This window comes from Mirounga angustirostris, unplaced genomic scaffold (genome assembly GCF_029215605.1).
Source record: "Mirounga angustirostris isolate CCGP_5_RB_7025 unplaced genomic scaffold, mMirAng1.0.hap1 SCAF_13, whole genome shotgun sequence".
NCBI classification, from domain to species: Eukaryota; Metazoa; Chordata; class Mammalia; order Carnivora; family Phocidae; genus Mirounga; species Mirounga angustirostris.
Genome location: NW_026991721.1, coordinates 99,414,984 through 99,437,306, shown reverse-complemented (window position 1 = coordinate 99,437,306; position 22,323 = coordinate 99,414,984). Strand labels below are relative to the sequence as shown.

The following is a 22,323-nucleotide window of genomic DNA, read 5'->3' as shown; positions in this document are numbered from 1 at the left end:
CTGGCTTCCTTTTAAAAACCCAACTCGTTTTTTGTTTGTTTGTTTTTTTTAAAGATTTTATTTTTATTTATTTGACAGAGAGAGACACAGCGAGAGAGGGAACACAAGCAGGGGGAGTGGGAGAGGGAGAAGCAGGCTTCCCGCTGAGCAGGGAGCCCGATGCGGGGCTCGATCCCAGGACCCTGGGATCATGACCTGAGCCAGAGGCAGACGCTTAACGACTGAGCCACCCAGGTGCCCCTTGTTTTTGTTTTTTAAGAGATGATATGTTTACACGGTACAAAATTTAAAGGCATAACAGGGTAGACAGAGAAAATGTCTCCCTCCCCACCCTGTCCCCAGTTCCACATCTCACGGCCGCTGAGGCAACAACCACTACATTCTCTTGGCTCCTTCCCAGTGGAAAAGGGCGAAGAGAGAATCATGTCTTCACGTGTGCTATCCTTGCTGGGCTTAGGGTCTGAAACCAGGCTCGGCCACCTGTTAGCTGAGTGACCTTGGGCAGGTGGCTACATGTCTCAGACTGGAGGTTCTTCAGCTATAAAACGGGGACCACATCACCTACCTCAGGGTGCTCTCTCGTGAGCATCAAAGTGAAAGAGAGAACATGCAGGAAAATGCATGGCAAAGCATGCAGAGCCGTACGAAGGTTGGTAAGTGTTTTTATTCTCTGCCTCTGGAAGAGCCCAGAAATGCTCACAATGTTCTCACCACCTCTCAGAGACAATGGAGAGAATGGATAGGAGATGGAACTCATTTCTGCAGGATGAAAGGAAATGATTCACATTGTACCAAGGGCAATTAAAGTTTAATATTAGAGGAGACTTTGTTTTGGAATCCCAAAGGGGCTTGTGAGGTTTTTCTTTGAAAATTTTTCGGCAAATACTAATAACAATATATTAAGACACTAATCTTCCCAGAAGCAAGGGAATAGATAAAAAGGCCTCTCTGATCCCTTCCTCTCTAGAAATTAGAAGTCAAGTAAAGGAGAAATTTAAGCCAAATAACCTTCTGTCCCCGGATCCAGCTGTGGCGTGACCCTTGGGCTAATGACCCATCAGCAGCCACACTAAGGCCTGGCTTTTGCTACCATCTCACTAATTCTAGATGCACTTTCCAGGGCGACTGTCTACCCTGGAGACCACCCTGGGGTTGGCTCTGTTGTTTGTGGCCAAGAAACAGAATTTGATGGAGATTTGGGGAATGCAGTAGGGGGGAAGCTTCATCGTATAGGAAGGAGACGTTCTCCAGAAGCTGGCGCATCTGGGTCTTGGATACTTGCAAGGACCTGGAGCGAGACCTCCACCCTCCTGTACCAGGAAGGAGCGGAGGGGAGAGGAAAGACAGGCCTGCGTCTCTGCTGTTTCTCACACCCATGATTCCCTCATGGCCTGTGTGAAGGACTGCCACCTCCCCTGTGAAAACAAGTCCCCGAATCTCCAGAGTTTCACAGCAGGGATGTCTCTAGGCGGGTGGGGCAGTGGGGCCAAGCAGCCCATCAGGGTCTTCACTTTGCTCAGGTGCTTTTCTCTCTCAGACCTTTGCTTCTGCCACACCACACTGGCCTAATCAGGAACAGAGTCCCCTTCTTTCTCCCCGCTTAGTGTGATGGATCCAGGCTGGGAATTCCCACACGAGCACATATTAAGGGAAGAGACAGGGGAAGGAAGCGAAGGAGTCTCTGCAGGCTAAAACACGTGGTCTTGTATCGCTCAAGTGCTCCGTTATCCCAGACCTGTCAAGTCGCTCCTCATGTGCCCACAGTGCTTCAGAGGGCCCCACAGGGGCAGCACAACCTCACAGGCCCCTTGTTTGGGTTTCTTCATTTCTACTCCTTGTCTGTCTGCATGTGGAGGGTAGCAATATAAGCACCTTAGAACAAACTCAGCCATCTTGACCTTTGGGGTCAATTTTGAGAGAAAAAAGCCCCACTGTGCCACTTCCTTCAGGAGTCCCATCCTGTCTGCGTGGAGGACCAGAAAAAGCCTCTTCTCCATGTGACAGGTGACAAGAAAACCCCATTCCTTCTAAGGAAGCCCCCCCCCCCATGCACCCAGACTCAACAGAATAACATTACACTCCAAAAAGTCTAGCATCCCTTCCATACCATGAGGAGGGACTGCAGAGGTTCCTGGTCCCAAATTTACTATGAAGCCCTATGACCTAGCATTTGCAGAAACTGGCTATACTATATTGGGACCAGGATGGTAAAGGGCAGTACTTCTGAATCCGCTCTGTCCTGGGGAAAACAAGAAACAGAATGGTCTGTAAAGTTATCGTGTATTCTTACTTATGACTACTCTCTAATAAAAATATCTTTAATTCGCAGGCTTACATGGAGCCAGTCCGGTGAGCCTGCCCTTTCAATCAGAGCAATCAAGGCAGGAGTGGGGACCCCCAGCTGTACTCAGGGTTGGATCCAGAGTACAACCAGCCTGGGTGTCAAGCCTACAGAATGTTCTGGAACTCAGTGTCATCAGGTGGTTACGGGCCCAGGCTTTTAAGCCTGTAAGACCTAACACCTCACATTCCACTTATCAGTTACGTAATTCCACACGGGTTGCTTAACTTCCCTGTGCCTTAATTTTCTCATCTGCAATATGCAAGTCATAAGATCTTCTTCAGAGGAAACAGGGATGAAATAAGATAGCACAGTGCCTGGCACACAGCGAGCTCGGTAAGTGTTAGGGACGGTTGGCGGAGTGGTGCAGAACAAGGCCATTCCAAGGACCAGGGCCTGGAGAGAGAAAAAGTCATGATGGGACATGATAGGACACGAAGGAAAGCAAGGCCAGGAGGGAAGAGACTGCTCCTCCCCTGTCCTCCCTATAAAGACCACTACTGCCTCTCTGAGCAGGGAAACCAGGAAGTCTGAGTCAGGCCTCTTCCCAGCCTGCTGGCTCCCACCGTCCCCATGGGACACAAGCCCTAAACCTTTCAGCCTCCATGCCAGGATGTGCAGGTGCCTGGAACTGGCTGGAGGAAAGGCTCACCTGTCTGCTCCTTATGCCATCCCCAGAGCAGAGAGGCAGAGCCCACGGGGTCTCCACGACCGAGTGCCCAGTGTGGGTGTGCGGCGGGCAGGGCTCCGTGGACCCCTCTCCTCAAGCGGACGGGGAGGGTGAAGATGCCTTTCCCATTCAGGACCACGATGGCGAACCATAAGCCTTCTCCAGCCCCTCCCTGGCAGGCAGGCGCCTACTGGGGCCAGATGTGACTCCAGGTTGCAGCATTTTTCTAAGTTGATAGGTTTTAAAAGGTCAGGCGCTTTGGTGTTAAAAGTTTTAGAGACCAGTAAACTTTACAGGAGAAGACACGAGACACAGCTGTATGAAAAGGCTGTAGCCAGGAGCCTAAAGGAGCTGTGGGATCTGAGGCAGGTCGTGGAGGCTCCCTGGGCTCCGTGTTTTAACCTGGAAAATGGGAGCAAGCCACGTGGTAAGGGGTAGGGCAGTGTGCGCCCGCATGAGCCGGGGCTCGTCACCGCCTGATGACACTGAGTGTCCCAGAGCTCTTTCCAGGATTTAGACCCGGGGCCGGTTGAATTCTGGAGAGCCCCCAGCACACGCGGGAGTCCAGTCCTCCCTGCCACGGTGTTGGGGAGCAGCTGAACACAACGGGAAGGCCCCGGCCTACGGTCCTGCACTCTCGGGGCTTTTCATGCCCCAGCCTGGAAGGCTGCGGTCGGCGCGGCGGCCCCCACTCCCTGGGCGGAGCCCGGCCGTCTGCAGGCTGAGCTCGGGAATCAAATTAGCCAGGCCTCTGCTCTTCCCTCGGCCCCACCGGCCAAGCAGAGTTCATCAAGGCCTCGCACTAATGTTTATCTTGTTTAAAAGGGACAAAAGTGACTCCGCAGTTTCATTGGAGGCAATTTACACCCCGCCACTGGCCACAGCTCCAAGTACCCCGTCTGTTGTGCCATCGAATCCATTAATAGGAAATTTCTTCAGGGGAAACTTGATTGCGGCTCCATCGGGGAGGCACACAGGCCATACATCTCCATTCGAGGCCGCGGCCTGCCCGGCTCGCTATAATCCTATTACCCGAGAAGCTAATTCTCTAATGCACACACAGTACCGAGACATCCTCCCCGCCGCCCCCCACCCCCGGCACAGTCGGGCAGTCTCAGAGGATTCCAGGAGCTCAGTGCAGAAACGAAGGCTTGGGGCTCAGAGGACAGGGGCTCCAGGCTTTCTTGCGGCCCCTGCACAGGTCTCAGCCCACACCACCCCATAGTGTCGGAGGGTCAGCCACGTTCAGGCCGCCCCCTCACCCCGCTTCCTGGCTCAGCCTCTCCGGCAGCCTTCTCTTTTCTTCCTCCCTCCGTGTCCCTCTTTGTGTCTCCCTTTCTCCTTGCCTTCTACTCCTAGCTTCCTTGTCTTTCTCAGTTTCCTGCTAATTTTCTCTTTTCTCATCTTTTGTTTTTTACTTCTCTCCCTTCTCCTTCTCCTTCTCCAGATGCCCCTTTTCCTGTAGTTTTACCTTCTGTTTCTTCGCACCCTGCCTGGGCTCTGTGCCTCGCTCAACACATTCAGTGCCCGATGCGCCTTCCTGCTCTCTGTCTCCAGATTGCTTGAGTCTGTGGCAGGAGCGGGCTCCAGGCCACACTGGCCTCGGCTTGGAGCAAGAGAAGAGGGCGTGCCCCGTGGGTACATGCAGGGAGCCCCAGGGAGGACAAAATGAGGCACTTGGGGGCAGCGGTTAGGGCATGTGGAGGGGGGCAGGGGTTAGGGCATGCAGAGGGGAGCAGCTAAGTGTTGTTTGCTCTTGAATGATGAAACAACTGTAATGGAAACCCCAAGTGGGTTACTGCTAGGCACCAAACCTGGTAATGCCTACATGTAAGGGACCCCATCAGGGAACGGTATAATGCTATGTGCAGATTTTATAATGCACAACAAGAAGAAAAGTCCTTCTAGAAATTTGCAGATTTCTAAGTGACAATGGCCAAAAATGGAGGTGAGCATGAGCCTAAGAATCTTTGTGTATCACTCCAGATGCTGGGCTCGAGGATGCATTTAGGGATCCACAAGTACCCCTCCTGAGTTTGAGCCCCTTCAAGACCTCAGCCTGGAGGCCTGGGGGCAGCCTGCTTCTTCTTGCCTTGCCTTGTCCTGTGGTCAAGCTTGGAGTCTGTATGCATTCATTCTGGGGTGGGGGTGTCTAGCTCTCTAAATTCCCTAGCAGTTTGGGGTGCCTATTTTCTCCTAGTCTACCACTTACCCCCATCTCCATTCCTCCAAAAGGAAATCCTGGAGATGATTTTCCTTGTTTTTCTGGATTGTGCAGTGAGGAGGCACGTGACTTAAGAGAAGGGTAGCCCAACCTCCTTGAGCTTGACTGAACTTTCCAGGACAAGACTCGGGCTCATAGCCATATGAAGGGACTCCATCAGTGAAAGGTATAAATGCTAAATGCAGATTTCATCATGCACATGAATAAGGGGAAAAATCCAGACAAAACTGACAAGGACTCGTCCCTGCCCCAGGTGATTTTTTTTTAACTTAATTACAATTCAGAAAATTCTTCCTTCCTACAGTGTTCCCAGCCCACGCCACACTTAAATTCAATTGGAAAAGGAGTGGAAAGGTATAAAAATGTTTTGTGACTGAGGCTTGCCATGATTTGATACAGGTGCTTCTCGCTTTGAACACCCTCGAGGTGGAAAAGTCTGCTTCTACTCCAAATGGTGACGTGGGATTCACTCAAATTCACAGCAATATTCTTCTCAGACAATTTTGTTGGCACGCAGTTGGGTATCTGAGGGATAGATCCTTTCCTATTCAATTTACAAAGGAAAGAGAAACACTTCTTCCAAGAAAACATTTAAAAGGAAAGTGTTAAGAATGCTCGTGAATTGGGGCCCCTGGGTGGCTCAGTCGGTTAAGCGTCTGCCTTCGGCTCAGGTCGTGATCCCGGGGTCCTGGGATGGAGCCCCGCATCGGCTCCCTGCTCAGCGGGGAGCCTCCTTCTCCCTGTTCCTCTGCCTGCCTCTCTGCCTACTTGTGCTCTCTCTCTCTCTGTGTCAAATAAATAAATAAAATCTTTAAAAAAAAAAAGAATGCTCGTGAATTGATAATAAGCAAAGAAAGGAATGGGATGCAAAGTTAAGTGCAGGGATATTTACTTCACTGTATGCATATCACTGAGGAAAATTATAGAGGAATACACACCAAAACATTAACAGTGGCCGTCTCTGGGGAGTAAGTAAGCGCACGGATGATTTTAATTTTTCTTCATATTTTTCTCTAGCAAGCATGTATTTCTATTATATTTTGATAACACATATTTATTATGTATATTAAAAATACATAAATATACTGGTATAGTTTATACTATATAGTTTATAGTATAAACTATAGATACATATATGTGTTGCTACTTAAATATTTAGATTTACATATTTAGATGAGAAACATGAATAAATATGTAGATGAGGACAAACGAGCAGACATGTGGTAACCCTGGGTCCCCTTCTTCTGTCCGCCAAGGATGCCCGGTCACCTGCTTAGCTTGGGGCACGCATCACCCTGTGGTGTAAAGGAATGGCCTCCCTGCTCCCGCTGCCTCACCCCTCCCTGCCCCAGCCCCATGCCACCAAACCATACTTGACATAAATGAGAGCAGCAACCCAGAGCACCTCCCAGCACACAGGCCGCATCCTTGCTCCAGGGGCTCCTGCCGCCCCACCCCCACCCCACTGATCCTTGGGGAATTTGGCCGGGCCACCTGGCTGCATGGGTGGACCGAGTCCTGCCGCATGACATCAGCTGGGCGGGCTCCTCTCTCACTGGCTCCCTCTCCTCCCCTCCCGCCCTGAAACCTGATCCAGCCGAGGGACAGATTGCAGGAAAACTTGGCGGCCGCCCACCCCCGGTGGCCCCGGGCTGTGTGAGCTGCGGCCTCAGAAGGTGTGGAAAGCAGCCCGGGAGGCAGGCTGGTGGGGACACGAGGCTGGCAGCGCGTGGGCAGGCTGCTCCTCAGCACGACTCACCCCGAGGCCCCGCCAAGGCACCCCACCCCGGGAGAGCTCACCATGCTGTTGTGGGTGCCAGAGGCACTGCTGGCCTTGCTTCTACCCACGCTCCTGGCACGGGGAGAAGGTAAGGGGCCCGGGGGCAAGCGCGTAGGAGTCGCTGGCCACCTGCCGACGGAGGGCAGGGGATGCTTGATGCCCCCAAGGGTCGCGGGAAGGAGGGTTTTGGGGTGGGTGCTGCTGTAGGAGAGTCAGGGATCTTGCCACAGGTGAGCATGAGGGAATTTTAAGGCACTGTGGTCCACCTCCAAAGTTGAGGTGGGTGAGTGCAGGTGGGGGCAGGGCTTGCTGAGAGGGGCCCACAGCAGCCTGGTACTTGGAAGTGTGTACGAAGATGCTAGAGAGGGGCTCCTCTCTTCTTTGCCCTGCCCCCAAACTCATGGAATGGCAGCTGCAAGGTACCTTGGATCTCACTTGGTCTGTCCCTTCTTGTTGTAAACGGGAATGCTGTGGTCCAGAGAGGGGGAGGAATTCACTCAAGGTCACACAGCGCCTTCGCAACGGAGTGGAGACCAGAACTAACAGAGCCATCTTTCCTCAACTTCCCTAGTCTTGTTGCACAGGTTTCCTGGGCCTCCTTTCCTAAAGTTCCCTTCCAGGGCTAAGCTCCAGTGACGCCAAACTTCTCCATATTCCCCCACCCACCCTTTCCTGCCTTCCTGGGATACAAGGTGTTGGGGCCACAAAGGCATCTGTTTCCTTTTGCTACAAACCATATTGACTCCCCATTCCGGAAGGTTTTCTCCCCATCCAGAGCTAGGTTGGAGCTGGGGGCTGAGCACAGTTAGGATGCTGTCCCAGGGCTGGACGGATAGGAAGAGCTTAAGTGCACGATGGTTTTCCTCCCCTGAGCTGTCACTGGGGAAGCTCAGTGGGACAACAGACCCAGGCTGCATGTTAAGACTCTGGTCTGGGGGGCTTCCCTGGCTGAAGAGAAGTACCATCCCTCCCAGCCGTAGCCTTTTGCTCTGAGGCCTGCAGGGCCCAGTGTGGTCAGATTCCCAGCAATGGGATCAGGGCTGCTGCTGGTGTAGTGAAGACACACAGAGATTTGGATTTGAATCTCATTTCCTCCCCTTGCAGGGCGCAGGACCCACCTTTCTGAGCCTCGGGGACTCTTAGCTGTAAACGCTGTAGTCGTGACAGCCACCCCAGGGAACTGCTCTAAGGCTGAAATGAATAATATGTTCACTGATGTTATTCCACAGGAGACGCTCAATAAGTGGTCTCTCGTCTCCCGCCTCTTTCTGCTCTTCCCTGTCGTTCTGAGGGAAACGGAAGGTTTATCAGAGCCAGGTGGGTGGGGAGGCAAAGGGGGGTCTGTAGGAGCTGTTGGCTCCCTGGTTTGCACACACGACATAGACAAGGTGAGAGAGGAGGCACCTGCTGCAGGAAGGACCCAGGCGGCGCCCTGCTGGTCCTCTCACACCCCGGGCCCTGGCCCTCCAGGGCGTGCTCCTTCCCTACCCTATGCCTTTCACCTTCATACTTCTTGGCTTCTCTCAGGAAGTGCTTCTACTATTTCCCAGAGGGATGACAGGTACACATGAAATCCCCATAGGATGGCGTTGGGTTTCCTCATCACTGTTTGGTCCTTTAGGCCTCCAGCTCTGGGGACAACTCGGTTTCTTCTCACCTCTCGTACGCCCCACACCTAACCCTCTTCCTCCCTCTACCAGATCTGCCCACAGAGCAGCCCTCTGAAGGAGTCCTGGCCAACCCGCTCCCAGGAGTTTGTGTGTGTGCACGGCTGACTGGGCGGGGGCGGGGGGGGGTTCTGCAGGAAGGACAAGGAATGTCAGTGTTCACTGGATGGCTCCCCTCTTTCTTTCTTTTTTTTTTTTTTTTAAAGATTTTATTTATTTATTTGAGAGAGAGAGAATGAGAGACAGAGAGCATGAGAGGGAGGAGGGTCAGAGGGAGAAGCAGACTCCCCGCCGAGCAGGGAGCCCGATGCGGGACTCGACCCCGGGACTCCGGGATCATGACCTGAGCCGAAGGCAGTCGCTTAACCAACTGAGCCACCCAGCGCCCCCAATTTTTTTTTTAAAGATTTTATTTATTTATTTGAGAGAGAGAGAATGAGATAGAGAGAGCATGAGAGGGAGGAGGGTCAGAGGGAGAAGCAGACACCTCCCTGAGCAGGGAGCCCGATGCGGGACTCGACCCCGGGACTCCGGGATCATGACCCGAGCCGAAGGCAGTCGCTCAACCAACTGAGCCACCCAGGTGCCCGGCTCCCCTCTTTCTTGATCAATAGCAGGCTGGGGTCAAGGAGCCAACGGGGATCCGGGCAGACGCTGAGGCAAACCCTCACGCAGACCTTGGTGCTTAGAGATTGTGCACTTTGGGCCACCTCTCCTTCCCGTACCACGTCCCGGGGCCACTCCTCCTTGGCTCCCCAGTGCCCCTCATCCATCCCCCACAGGCCCACCGCCTCTGGCAGGCGCCTGCTCTCAACCTTTCTCAGCCCGCGGCCCCCTTAGCCCTCACCTGTCTTCCAGCACCTGCCTTTGCAGCCCAGCTGGCGCCCTCCCTCACGTAAATGACGGCGTCGGTTACGCTCAGGAGACAAGAGCTTCGGATCTGGGCAGGACTCTCTGCAGACAAAATGTTCCAACGATGGGAATTTCGGTCGGTGGGGGGATCTGGGGATCTGAGGTGGAAATAGTGGAGACGTTTTCCTTTTAATAGCTTTCAAACCAGGGCAAGAGAACTGCGGAAAGCCTCAGGCTCTGATGCCCACTTTGAACTGCGCTTCGCAGCCAGGCACAGGAGGCATCCCCAGGCCCAGGAGGCCTCCAGGCCGGCTCTGCTGAGGCTGTCAGATCACCTCCTGGCCAATTACAAGAAGGGCGTGCGGCCCGTGCGGGACTGGAGGAAGCCCACCACCGTGGCCATCGACGTCATTATCTATGCCATCCTCAGCGTGGTGAGCACTTGGCCCCAACCTGCCCTGCTCAGAGGTGGACCTTTTGGGGTGGGAGACCACAGAAGGCCAGGTCACCCCCTGGGCAGTACAGCGGACCTTCGAGGACCCGGAGTCCCTGTGATCTGGCACAGACCCGTGTCAGGACAGATGACATCACCCAACACCTGCACAGCTGCCCAAACCAGAAAGCGGGGTCACCTGTGTGGCTGCCTCTCCCCACCCTTACGGCTGGAGAACCACTTCCCACATGTGGTTCTTCACTCAGTGTATCGTAACCACGTCTCCATGTGAGTTGTGTGAGGCTTTAAACTGTCCTGTGTTCTCTAGGCCCTCAGTGTCTCACACAGGCCCCTGATACATGGCAGGTGTTGCCAAAGGATTGTTGCAGAATTAATCCTAAACCAGTGATGACTCTTCCTCTCAACGCTGTTTTGCACCTCTCGCCTGCACACTGGGGCAGGAGGGAGATACAGATCCAGGTATATAGGCATACAAATACGTAAAAATATATAGACAGAGAGAGAGATGATATGTTCTATATGTCTCCTCTCATCTCTATGTTATATATATTATATATGTGAAATATATGTAATGTAAGAGGCATATATATAATATGTATAACATAATAGAAAATAGTAGAATATATATATGTGTGTATATATATATATGAAATTTAAAAAAATTGGTTGTATTTCTTCCTAGGTGTGTCTAGTAAGAGACCAACTCTTCCTGGTTGGCCCCCTTTCCCCTTTTCGTCACTCTCTCTTCCCAAAGGAATAGGAACACAAAGCGGCAGCCCCTTTTGGGGGGTGTGTGCAAGGTGGACGCCTGCCCACAGGGCCACTGAAACTGAGCTCCCTTTCCCTTCACAGGATGAGAAGAACCAGGTTCTGACCACCTACATCTGGTACCGGCAGGTGAGCGACCAGCCCTGCGCCCACCCTCATTTCCTGGGATCTGAGCCTCCCCTTCCAGGAAGGATTCCTCCATCTCAAAGGAATCAGGGCCCTCAGAGGCCTTGGCGAGGGAAGGGGAGGGGAGAGGCTCAGAGGCAGACTCATGAGACAAGGAGTCTGGGCCCCTCTTATCTCAGGACCAGCAGTGGGACGAAGCGTAACAACACTCAGTGGAGGAGAAATCCTCCAAACGCCTCTGGTTTCTGAGGGTTTCACAGCATCTCAAACAACAACTTGCGCAGCCTCTGTTGATGGAATATCTCCAGCGACCGGGAGCTCAGTGGGCAGCAACTGCACTTTCAGGCAACTCTTAATTGCTAGAAAGTTCTTCCTTCTATTAAGCCAGATATGATGACAACCAAACGGGGAGATTGACACGGGCTGATTCCATCCCCCGAGTCCTCACCCCCTTGGCCACCTCCCCACTCTCTCAGCTTCTGACCCGCGTCGCTCTGGCACTTGGTGGAAAGTCTCTGAGGCCTTTACGACGCATCTGGCGGGGAGCTGGTGGGGAGGGCAGGCAAACCGTGCAGGCTGCCGTCCACAGGCTGGTCTGCTCTGGCAGCCCCTGAGCTGTGGGGCAAGCATGAGAGCCAGAGGGAACCACAATGGCTGGGGAGAGCAGGCAGGAGGATGGGGCCGGTTCATAGCACTCAAACCTGAGAGAGGCTCTGTCTGGGGACACGCCTGGCATATGTGGGTCTCAGTTAAATCCCTCCCGCTCCTCATGAGCATACGCCATTACCACCCGCTCAGGCAGAGAGTGGGGTGGGGGAAGATGCCAGAATGCTGATTCCTGCCGGACGGCTCTCTTCTGCCTCACCGAGAGCTCGCACTACGGAGCACGCTCTGCGTCAAGGGAAGGGGCCCAGCAAGAGTAGGCAGCCTGGAGCTCCTGTCCTGGGACATCTGGCTTAAGTCCCATCCCTGGACCTCAGGGTCACTTGTCTGCCCGGCAGTGAGGGGATGCCAACCTACGGTGTTGCAGTGACTATGCCAAGGGGCCAGAATCAGAGACGCAAACTAGACTCAGGCCCTGCCTGCAGTGAGCTCACAGGCTATGGGGGCCACAGACACAGGGACAGACCAGTGAATGCAGCAAGAACGAGATGCCAACCATGGGAGCACAGAGGAGGCACATAAACACCCAGCCTGGGACGTGGGGGTCACAGAAGGTTCCTGGAGAAGGGAGCAGACAGATGCTTTGGTTAAGTCTGGAGGGACGATTAAGACCTCCCTCAGGGAGAAGACCGGGGTTGCAGTGTGGGAGCGCGCGGATGTGCAGAGATGTGGGGGGTTTCACTGCACGCGGCTGGAGGCAAGAAGCCACAGAGAAGCAGAATTAATGAGGCTAGCGAGAATGCTGTAGGTCAGATGATGCAGGCCTTTGCTGGCCGTGAGGTCTGACTCTATCCCAAGTGCAAGGTTCGCCACGGGAGTTTTAAGCAAGGGAGTGACATGATTAAGTTGACATTTTAGATCAGTCATTCTGACAGGATGGTGAACAATGCATTGATCAAAACTTAACAACAACCATCTTTGCCCTGTGAGGCGCGTGTTATTATCTCAATTTACATGTGAGCAGACCAAGACCCAAGAAGCTGTTTGTCCAAGATCCCACAGTTGGTGCATGGGATATTCAAACAGGAGAAATGACCGCATGCCTTCCCCGGGCAAGGCTTCCTTTGCCTGGGTCATATTTGCATGCTGGGAGTGTGTGAGCACAGAGGTGGGGGGGACCCTCAGGTATTGCCGAGTGATTTGGAGGCCATCAATACCCAGATTCCCCCCGAGTGGTGAAGTCATCCCAAGTTGCTGATGCCCTGCCCCCCGCCCCAAATGGAGGGGGCTGCCTGTGACCATCCCCACTCCTCCCCTAGTACTGGACTGACGAGTTTCTCCAGTGGAACCCCGAGGACTTTGACAACATCACCAAGCTGTCCATCCCCACTGAGAGCATCTGGGTCCCGGACATTCTCATCAATGAGTTGTGAGTGCTGTCATGCAATGCTGGGTGGCCCAGTGGCTCCGGGGCTGGGGAAGGACAGGGCATGGGGACAAGACTCTGCTGTTGCATGAAAGGTCCCTCCCAGGCCTGCAGAACTGTAGGTAACTGTAGGGGTTGGCTTGGGCCCCAATTCCCCCTTTGTGGTTTTTTTTTTCTCCTTTCTTTTTAAAACTCCTCTTTTTTTCTATGCCTGATGTTGAAACCTCGCTTTTCTTGGTCTGAGGACCCCTTTCTGGGGAAGGGAAGCTGACGAATGAGTCCCCATTTTATAATAGCCCAATGAGGGACAGTTGCCTTTTTATTTTATTTATTTATTTATTTATTAAAGATTTTATTTATTTATTTGAGAGAGAGAGAGAATGAGAGACAGAGAGCATGAGAGGGAGGAAGGTCAGAGGGAGAAGCAGACTCCCTGCCGAGCAGGGAGCCGATGCGGGACTTGATCCCGGGACTCCAGGATCATGACCTGAGCCGAAGGCAGTCGCTTAACCAACTGAGCCACCCAGGCGCCCACAGTTGCCTTTTTAAAGGGGACAGTGAGGTTACCAAAAGAGATGAAGTTCCCCAGGGGTCACCACCTCTGGTCACAGGGTGATTTGGAACTGGGAGATGCTCAGACCTCGCCAGTCACACAAGTGACTGGCTATCTCCAGCTTGTACCCCCGATGAGAAGTGGGTACCACCATCCTTTATGACCAGCAGCTGAACATTGTCTCATGGGGCCCTGGGTAACATCCCGTCCCCCCATCCTTCAGGCTCCTTCAGGCTCCTCTGCCTGGGCTTCTGAATGCAAGGGCACGGAAGACGGCTGTGGGAGACGGTTGGAAGGAGGAGGTGGCCGGGGGCCAGTAGCCTTCGGCCCAGCAGGCACTGCATTGTCCAAAGCCTGGGGTGCCACTCACACTGTTTTTCAGGGGAGGCAGCTGACCTAGAGCCCCATGATCTGCATAGCTCAGGCTGGAGGGATCCCAGTTCCTGGCTGGATCTCCAGTTAAACCGTGAAGTAGCCTGAATCTTGGTTTCTCATCTCTCAGCCTGGTTCCACAGGAGGCTGCAGGCTCAGGACGCCCAGCTCAGGCCATTCTGTGCTGCGGTGGTCACTTGGGAGAGCCTCGGGGTTGGGGACCTTCCAAGAGAGTGGGGCTAAGTCTTGCAGAACTTTCCCACCTTGCCTCACTTCTTCTCAATGATTTCTCTAGTTCCTTCTCCTCCAGGCAAAATCATTCTCATGTCAACAGGATTTCTAGGGATGGGGAGCAAAGAGAAGCCTGAGTCAGGACGGAATCCAATGTCCTGCTTTCCCACTGAGCCTGCCCATTGTCACTGAGCCGCTACTCCCGGGAGCTGAGCTCTGCCCAGCTGGGTGGCTGGTGGCGTAGGGACAGCTAGGCATGCACGTTAGAGCCGGTGGCTGTGAGGTGCATGGATTCCCGGCCTGCCTTTTGTGGCTAGGTTCCCAGGGGAATAAAGGAGACATGCCCTTTCCTGCTTGGAAAGTAGCCCTGACAAGGGCCGGTAAGAAAGCCTACCATAGATAAGAAGGAAACTGTGCAGGTTGTCCTGCTGCCCAGACCCTTCCTGAGTTTCTATCCCTGCTGCGTTGCTCAGAGACCTTCAGGCTCCCAGAGCTTGACCTGCTTCTTGAGCCCCCAAACTGACCCTCTTCCCTGGCCAGTGTGGACGTGGGGAAGTCTCCAAGCATCCCGTACGTGTACGTCGGGCATCACGGCGAGGTCCAGAACTACAAGCCCCTCCAGGTGATGACCGCCTGTAGCCTCGACATCTACAACTTTCCCTTCGATGTGCAAAACTGCTCCCTGACCTTCACCAGCTGGCTGCACACCAGTGAGTACAGCAGAGGGCTCCGGGAGGGGGCGGGGCGCGGAGGGGGGTGGTCCCTGGAGCACCTGCAGGAGGAGCACCCCCAGGAGGCTCTCTCCTTCATCCAAGTCACTTCCTGCTTTTTTCCTTAATGCCGCTGAGCCTGGGTCTCCTCCTCCAGACAGGCCTCTGTGCTTGCCCTTGTCGCCTCCCTCAGTTGTCGCCAGCGTCCAGTGAGACCATGTAAACTGGCGCAGGACATTCAGTAAGGCCAGGATGTGGCCCTGAGTGTCCCTCACTTGTCTTCAACACTGACGCACCCCTGCCTCCTCTCTCCCCCAGCTTTTGGCAGTAACCTCCTAGTCTGCCCCCTCCAATTCGTGCTCCTCATAGCAAATGGGGAGAGCTTATTAAAATGCAAATCGGACCACATCGTTCTCTGCTTAAAAACCTCCAAGGCTTCCTGGCACTCCTGAGACAGAGTCCAGATCCTTCACCTGGCCCACAGGGCCTGCCCTCAGCTCACCATTTCAGCCTCAACCCCGTGCATGCTCCCCTGAGCTCGGCTCCAGCCCCCCTGCCTTCCTTTCCAAGCCCGGAAGCCCCTTGTTCTCTCCCTTTATCCCAGGCTGCTTCCTCTCCTGGGCCCCCCAGCCCCCTCCCCCTCCCTCTCCTGCTCCCCTTCCCACCCCACTCCTGCCCCCAGCCCCTCCTAGTGTGGCCAAGCCTCCTGCTCACCTAATCCCCGCATTGGCTCAGTGCCTCAAGGAAAGCCGTCTCCTCTCCAGACTAGGCCTCCCCATTGCGCAGTCCTATAGCATCCTGTTCTCCCCACTTCTGTTGCACGCTTAGGTGCTAGTTCAATGTCTGCTTCTCTAGCAGAGATAAGCCCAGAGAGGGCAGGACCACGATTTCTGACCCACCGGTAGGCGCCCAGGACAGTGGCTGGCACAAAAGAAGGTGCTCGGCAACTTTTATTTAGTGGATGAATGCCAGGTGCTCACTATAGCCTAGTGAGGTGAGCGTGATGCCCCTGCAAAAAGGCATCCTCCGCCTCTGTCTGATTTTATCACACTAACTGTACATTACAAAGATAACGTAGAACTTCCCTGGACAAAAACCAGAATTACAAATAATCTTTGACTTTTCACCTTTACCTTGAATCCCAAACTCCTCACCAAAAACTCGCCACACCAGGACTTCACAGCTTTTATCAGTATAAGCTTCATATGGCACATTCTTCCAGATCCTTCTCTATGCTTGGCATATACCTGTGCATACACATCTATGGAAAGCCCATGGAAATAATTTCATATGTTTTTATTTTACTAAATGTATCATTTATGCTACTGCTACCTGATTCTTTTCGCTCAACGAGAGGTCTTGGACATTTTTCCGAGTAAGTGCATATTTAGATCTTTCTCATAAATGTTGCCTGCTGTAGGATAGCTTGGGGTTTGGATGCATCATAGTTTAGTAAGCTTTTTCCTGATTGGTGGACATGTAGGTCTTTCCCTATATTTTGCTGTAATGGATACTCCTGGCATTCTAGTATATATCTGTTTTTCTAGTATAGATGCGGAGAAGTAAAACTGCTATTCTGTAAGTGAAGATTTCACTTATTTCCCTAGTTCACCTTTATTCTTCCTTTCTTTCTCTTTTTCTTTCTTTCTTCTTTAGAGAGAAAGTACACAGGCACTAGCAGTGGGGGGGGGGTCAAGGGAGAGGGAGAGAGAGAATCTTAAGCAGGCTCCGTGCCTAGCACGGAGCCTGATGTGGGGCTCAATCTCAGAACCCTGAGATCCTGACATGAGCTGAAATCAAGACCTGGACGTTAACCAACTGAGACCTTAGCTCACCTTTAAGGGCAGGGAGCCCTATCAGGGGAAAGGTAAAGAATGTTGACTTTTGTTCATTTCAAAAATCGGTAACCCTAATGGAAACATAGAAGGTTTGGAAGGGGTATGTGTCGGGGGGAGGGGGGGAGACAGAGACAGAGATAGAGAGAAGGAGAGAGGGGGCTTTCTAATAAGTCGTTTGTCTGGTTCTGGTTCTTTGCATTTCACTGTGTGTTTTCCTCCAGGCTGTCACTCCCCTTGCTCCAGCCCCTCTACCCCAGATGGGTGGTGCCATGTGCATGTTACCTCATTTGGTAGCTGAGGAGACTGAGGCTGCAGGCCAAGAGGCGAGTGAGCTAAGCCCCATCCCAGGGTCTGCAGCCTCCAGAGCCGGCTTGCTTTGTTCCCTCTCAGTCCAGGACATCAACATCTCCCTGTGGCGCTTGCCGGAAAAGGTGAAGCTCGACAAGACCCTCTTCATGAACCAGGGCGAGTGGGAGCTTCTGGGGGTGCTGACCCAGTTCCGGGAGTTCAGTATGGAAGACAGCAACCATTATGCAGAAATGAAGTTCTACGTGAGTGGGACTGGGGCGGGCACAGGGGGACGACAGCCGGAGCTGCAGGGACATGAGACCCACGTGGACTCCGGGAGGCATGGCAGGGGGGTGGTGGAGAACCTCTGCGGCCCTTTTCCCAGCTCCAGGGTCACACTTGTGCCTTGGAACTTCAGGGAAGTAGGTGGGGAAACTCCGTGGACTCGTCCCTTACTCCTCCTCGATCCAGAGGCGGAACATGAGGTCGGTCCAATTTCCTCTCTCGGCCTGGAAGCTCCACGAAGCAAGGGGGTCTGGGATGGGCTGGTGGTTCCTGGGCGCAGAGCCCGCCTGCCCCGGCTTTCCTCCCACAGCTCCCGTCCTGGTCTTAGGTGGTCATCCGCCGGCGGCCCCTGTTCTATGTGGTCAGCCTACTGCTGCCCAGTATCTTCCTCATGCTCATGGACATCGTGGGCTTCTACCTGCCTCCAGACAGTGGCGAGAGGGTCTCCTTCAAGATCACGCTCCTCCTGGGTTACTCCGTCTTCCTGATCATCGTGTCGGACACGCTGCCGGCCACGGCCATTGGCACTCCCCTCATTGGTAAGGCCCACCCCCGGGCAAGCGCGCGGGGCGGCGAGGAACCGAGAAACCCGCCCTCCCACCTGTGGTGCGCGGGCCCCAACCCCGCCCCGTGTGCACAGGGGTCTACTTCGTCGTGTGCATGGCGCTGCTGGTGATGAGCTTGGCCGAGACCATCTTCATCGTGCGGCTGGTACACAAGCAGGACTTACAGCAGCCTGTGCCCGCCTGGCTGCGGCGCCTGGTTCTGGGGCGGGTGGCCCTGCTCCTTTGCCTAGGCGAGCAGCCGGCTTCTCGAAGGTCCCCAGCCACCTCCCCAGCCACCAAGACCGATGACTGCCCAGGTGAGAGAGGGAGAGGGGAGTCCCACACAGGGGGCCTGGGCGTGGGGACGCGGTGGAGAGCCTGGGGCTGGCACGACGGGACGGGCCAGGGTCTGGGCGGGACCTGGGAAGTGGGTGCTGTCCTGCACACGGCACCCCGTGCCCGGCCTCACGGGGAGGCAGCAGAGTTGCCTGTGGCTGAGCATGTCGGGAGCTGAGACTTCTGGGCTGAGAGTAGCCTTTCTCTGAGACCGGCCCCCACAGCGAGCAAATGGATGCCCCTCAGGCAGTGATGGGACTTGTTCCCAACAGGGCTAGGTCTGCAGCCAGGATTTCCCAAACTCTTGCATTCCATCAGCTCAGAGACCAGGTCCCTTCGAATTTCAAACACCTATGAGCTGGAGAGCCGGAGAGCCGGGGGTGCCGGGGACACGGAATGTGGGGCTTGTTTCCCCTGAGACATTGTAACAGCCACCATCTGGTGGCGGGGACGGACAGGGGGGTCATTGTGCTTGCTGATATATTTGTCCAGGGCTTTGGGCCAGGCATGTGCATCTTCTGTGCATTATCACAGGTCGTCCTCAGGCCCCCTAATAGCGTTCCCATCCTCATTTCTCAAATGAGGAAACAGAGGCATAAGGCCAAATAGCTGGCCCTTAAGTCACAGAGCCAGGAACTGGTGAAACTGGAACCCAGGCCCATCTGCTGCTAAGCTGGTATTTCTAACCACTCCACCCGCTTTCGTCCTCCCTTCTGGCAAGAGCTGGGCCTTCTACAGAAGGTGTATGGTTAACTTAAGACCACCTCATCTTGAACAGGTGAGCTAGTACTCCAGCCCAATGCCCAGTTTTACTGCTCACCTGCAAGGTAGCCACAGCTGAAGGTGTATTTCCAGGTGCAGAGGACTTGGGTTGGAGTCACGGAGAAGAGGACAGCAAGGCATAAAGGGGAGAGCAGTGGATTCACAGCCCAGATACCTTAGGCCTTGGTGGCCTCCCATTTAAATGATGCTCCAGGTGTGACCACAGGCTCGTCACTTAACCTCTCCGAGCTTTAGCCCCTTTGCATAAAATGTGCGAGTAATAACTACTCCTACACGGCCTCTCTCACGGGCTATTGTGAGGCTCAAATGAAATAATAGGTATCAAATTGCTGGAGAGAGCCCGTGTGTTTAAAAAAAATGCACAGGAAGAATTAAACGCCAAATCCATGATCTCAGTGACCTGGGGAGTGAATGGAGGATGTGACTAAGGAGGGGTATACAGGAATCTCCAACTGTGTTGCTTTCCTTATTTGCTTAAGTCACATGGTGGGTACACAAATAGGTAAGTTAACCTCTATAGTCTCTATGTCTGAAATTGTTCATAACAATATCTGCAAGCCGCCGCAGAAACAGAAGGGACGGTGTTCGGACCGTTCTGCTGAGCCTCCCTCCTTTGCCAACGGCCCTACCCTTTTTCCAGACATGGGAAACCCCTGCAACCACTTGGGAGGCCCCCGGGACTTGGAGAAGACCCCGAGGGGCCGAGGCAGCCCGCCCCCACCCCCGCGGGAGGCCTCGCTGGCTGTGCGAGGGCTGTTGCAGGAGCTGGTCTCCATCAGGCGCTTCCTGGAGAAAAGAGACGAGAGCCGAGAGGTGGCCCGGGAGTGGCTGCGCGTGGGCTCGGTGCTGGACAGGTTGCTCTTCCGAATCTACCTGGTGGCGGTGCTGGCCTACAGCATCACCCTCATCATCCTGTGGTCCGTCTGGCAGTACTCTTGAGTGGGCACGGCCCAGCATGGGTGTGGAGGTGTCAGGCACTGGTTAGAATGGGGAGGGGAGAATTTCAGGGCCCAGAGGATGCCACAGATGTTTTCAAGACCCTGTCCAAAGCCAGTGTGTCTCAGAAACTCTGAACCAGGGCTGTGACTCTTCCCCCGAAAGCTTGGCGTTCAAGACCCTTTCACCTCCCGCCTCCCGCCCCCCACCAACTTATCATGGCTTTAAAACATGCTGTCTTAGATCAGGACAAACCGAGGCATTCCCTAACTTTATTCTATTGATCTGTGCATCAAGCCTTGGTGTCCCCCTTGTCACCTCCCTGCATACGGCACTTTGGACTTCTGCTCATCTCCCTCAACCTTGGTTTTAGATTCGAGGCAAACCAACTCTCTGCTACACAGGGCTGGTAACACCTCATTAGGTTTATCTGACTCTACTGTCTCCTTCTTCACCTCACCTGTGGCCACTTCCCTGAACACTCTTGTTCCGTGAGATGATGGGGTGGGGGGCAGGTGGGGGCAATAAAATACAACGAAGCCCTAGACTCTCTTCTTAACCATTTGTCAGCAGCTGGGTGGGTGGAAGAAGTGTAAAGTTACTGGTAGAAATGAGGTAGAGGTATTATCTGTGGTTTCAGTTATTTGGTGCTTTCTGCCCTGGAGAATCAGGAGGTGACCAAACAGTGGCCGTTAAGACACACTAGGAGGTAGAATCCAAGGTGGGAGGGTAAGAACCACCAACACTTAGCAATGGAAAGGTGAGGAGTGGGAAGGTCGGTTCTGTGAACCCCTAGGAAGATGCTGGAAGTGTCTGCACAGTCCTGTTACCATTCTGGGCTCATGGTCTCTGGGGGAAGCTGGCAGCAAGCTCTCCCCCCTGCTAGAGGATCCCGCCGTGGAGGCAAGGACGTCAGCACCAGGGCCAGCACTCGCTGGTTTGGTCTTTGGAAGACAGGAAAACCAAGGCTTGAGTTTAACTATCTCCTTTGGGAACTCTCCGCAGCCGACTCCTGGCACATTCACCCAAGTGCAGGACCACGAGAGAGGCAGAGTTGGGGGCATGGTCTTTGGTGTTACTTCTCATATCCTGACCCCTCTCCCAAACACCAGGGTTTATAAGACATGCTAAGGAGTGCCCCAACTCTATCACTCCCTCACTCCATCCATCTAACAAGTGTTCAGAGGAAAGAATGCCAGAACCCACCAGAGGGACCTTAGTGTCACAATGTTTGCTTGAGGCTTTCTCTGGCTCACCTGTTCTCATTCCAGCCCTCGGGCTGCCTGTCACTCAGAGGAAGGCATGGGGGAGATGGACTGAACCTGCCAGTCTACAGGGAAAGGACCCAAAAGGAATATCTGGGATGAACCATTCTGGGCTGGCCAATCATAAGGGTTTTGGTGTGGAACACCCGAAGTTATACCTTCTCGTGATCCCAAACTGCAGTTCTAGTGCGTAGACCATCCTGGGAGGCTGGGTGGGCAGCAGACCTTGGGCCCTTAGGAGCTTCAAGACTGGGAGAGCCTACAGACTGCAGGAGACTTACCTGTTTTAGCTTCTCTCAGCTTCTTCACATGTTCCCCAACATGCAAAGTTGGACTCATTAAATATTGTCTGACTGGCTGCTGGTTCCTAAGGTGAATTGGGAATGAAGTTTCCCCTGCTATTTCCACCCCCAGACATATGTGCTTTTGCTACTAATTAGGGATTTTATATTTGTTTTGTTGTTGGGTGGATATCAGGGTCCTCAAGCAAAAAGCAGGAGACTGTGCGGGGCTGGGGATTGGCTGCGCTCACAGCTGTTGCCTCCCATTGAGCAGAGATTGGGCTAAAGGTGGGCTCTGCTCATCCAAACTCTTTCGGGATGGTTCTGAAAGCTCATACTTGGAGCCTGGTCTTGGGACCAGAAGCTGCCCCACTCCACTAGGATTTGCTGGGGCTGATTCTCATGCCTCGGGCCAGGGAGAGAGAAAGGGGGACAGTCTGGTACTATCGATGCACCACTGGTCAGTAGGTGGGTGGCTATTGACGAAGTGTCCGACCAGAGAGCTAGTAAGACACTAATCAACCTATTGATTCCTCATCTCCCCCCTCCCCACCCTTCACCCACAATCAATGGGGCAACAGAGCCGAGCACTGAGGCAGCCAATTAACCACCTTGAGAATGAGCCGCCCCGTGTAACACCTTCTGCTCCACTAGTCGCAGCCAATCAGCTCATCGATCCAGCACCCACACTGTGCTGCCCAGGAACAGGAAACTGAGGCCCAGGGCCAGAGAACCCCCAGTGTCTACCTCTCATCCATCAATACTGACCTTGAGCTCCTCCCAAGGAGACCTTTACCCTGTCTGGGATAGGAGAACGCCCAGAATTTCCTCCCCACCTGTTCTGCCTCCCAGAACCTGCTCCCTTCCTTCACTCTGCTGCTTCAGCTCATTGCCTCTCATGAGAAAACCAGAAACCACTTATATCTTAGTGTTTCCGAGAAGCTTGCTGGTTCTCTGTCCTCTCTCCTCTCCTCTCCTGCCGCCTTCCC

General features: G+C 53.8%; 1 protein-coding gene across 1 annotated transcript; it reads left to right on the top strand.

Moving 5' to 3' along the window:
- The first annotated feature begins 6,906 nt into the window (after positions 1-6,906).
- Positions 6,907-20,290, top strand: HTR3A (5-hydroxytryptamine receptor 3A). Its single transcript, XM_045892896.2, has 9 exons — positions 6,907-7,103; positions 9,802-9,968; positions 10,841-10,885; positions 12,805-12,914; positions 14,608-14,777; positions 17,006-17,166; positions 17,517-17,727; positions 17,829-18,050; positions 19,493-20,290. Exons 1-9 carry the CDS (start codon positions 7,037-7,039, stop codon positions 19,789-19,791), a joined length of 1,452 nt encoding a protein of 483 aa, XP_045748852.1. The 5' UTR covers positions 6,907-7,036; the 3' UTR covers positions 19,792-20,290.
- The last annotated feature ends 2,033 nt before the right edge of the window (positions 20,291-22,323 follow it).

Excerpts from the sequence above, each read along its gene's own strand:
- HTR3A (XM_045892896.2), top strand. The coding sequence starts at position 7,037 with ATGCTGTTGTGGGTGCCAGAGGCACTGCTGGCCTTGCTTCTACCCACG. Across the intron at positions 10,886-12,804 it reads CCTACATCTGGTACCGGCAG|TACTGGACTGACGAGTTTCT; the intron begins GTGAGCGACCAG and ends CTCCTCCCCTAG. Across the intron at positions 18,051-19,492 it reads CAAGACCGATGACTGCCCAG|ACATGGGAAACCCCTGCAAC; the intron begins GTGAGAGAGGGA and ends CCCTTTTTCCAG.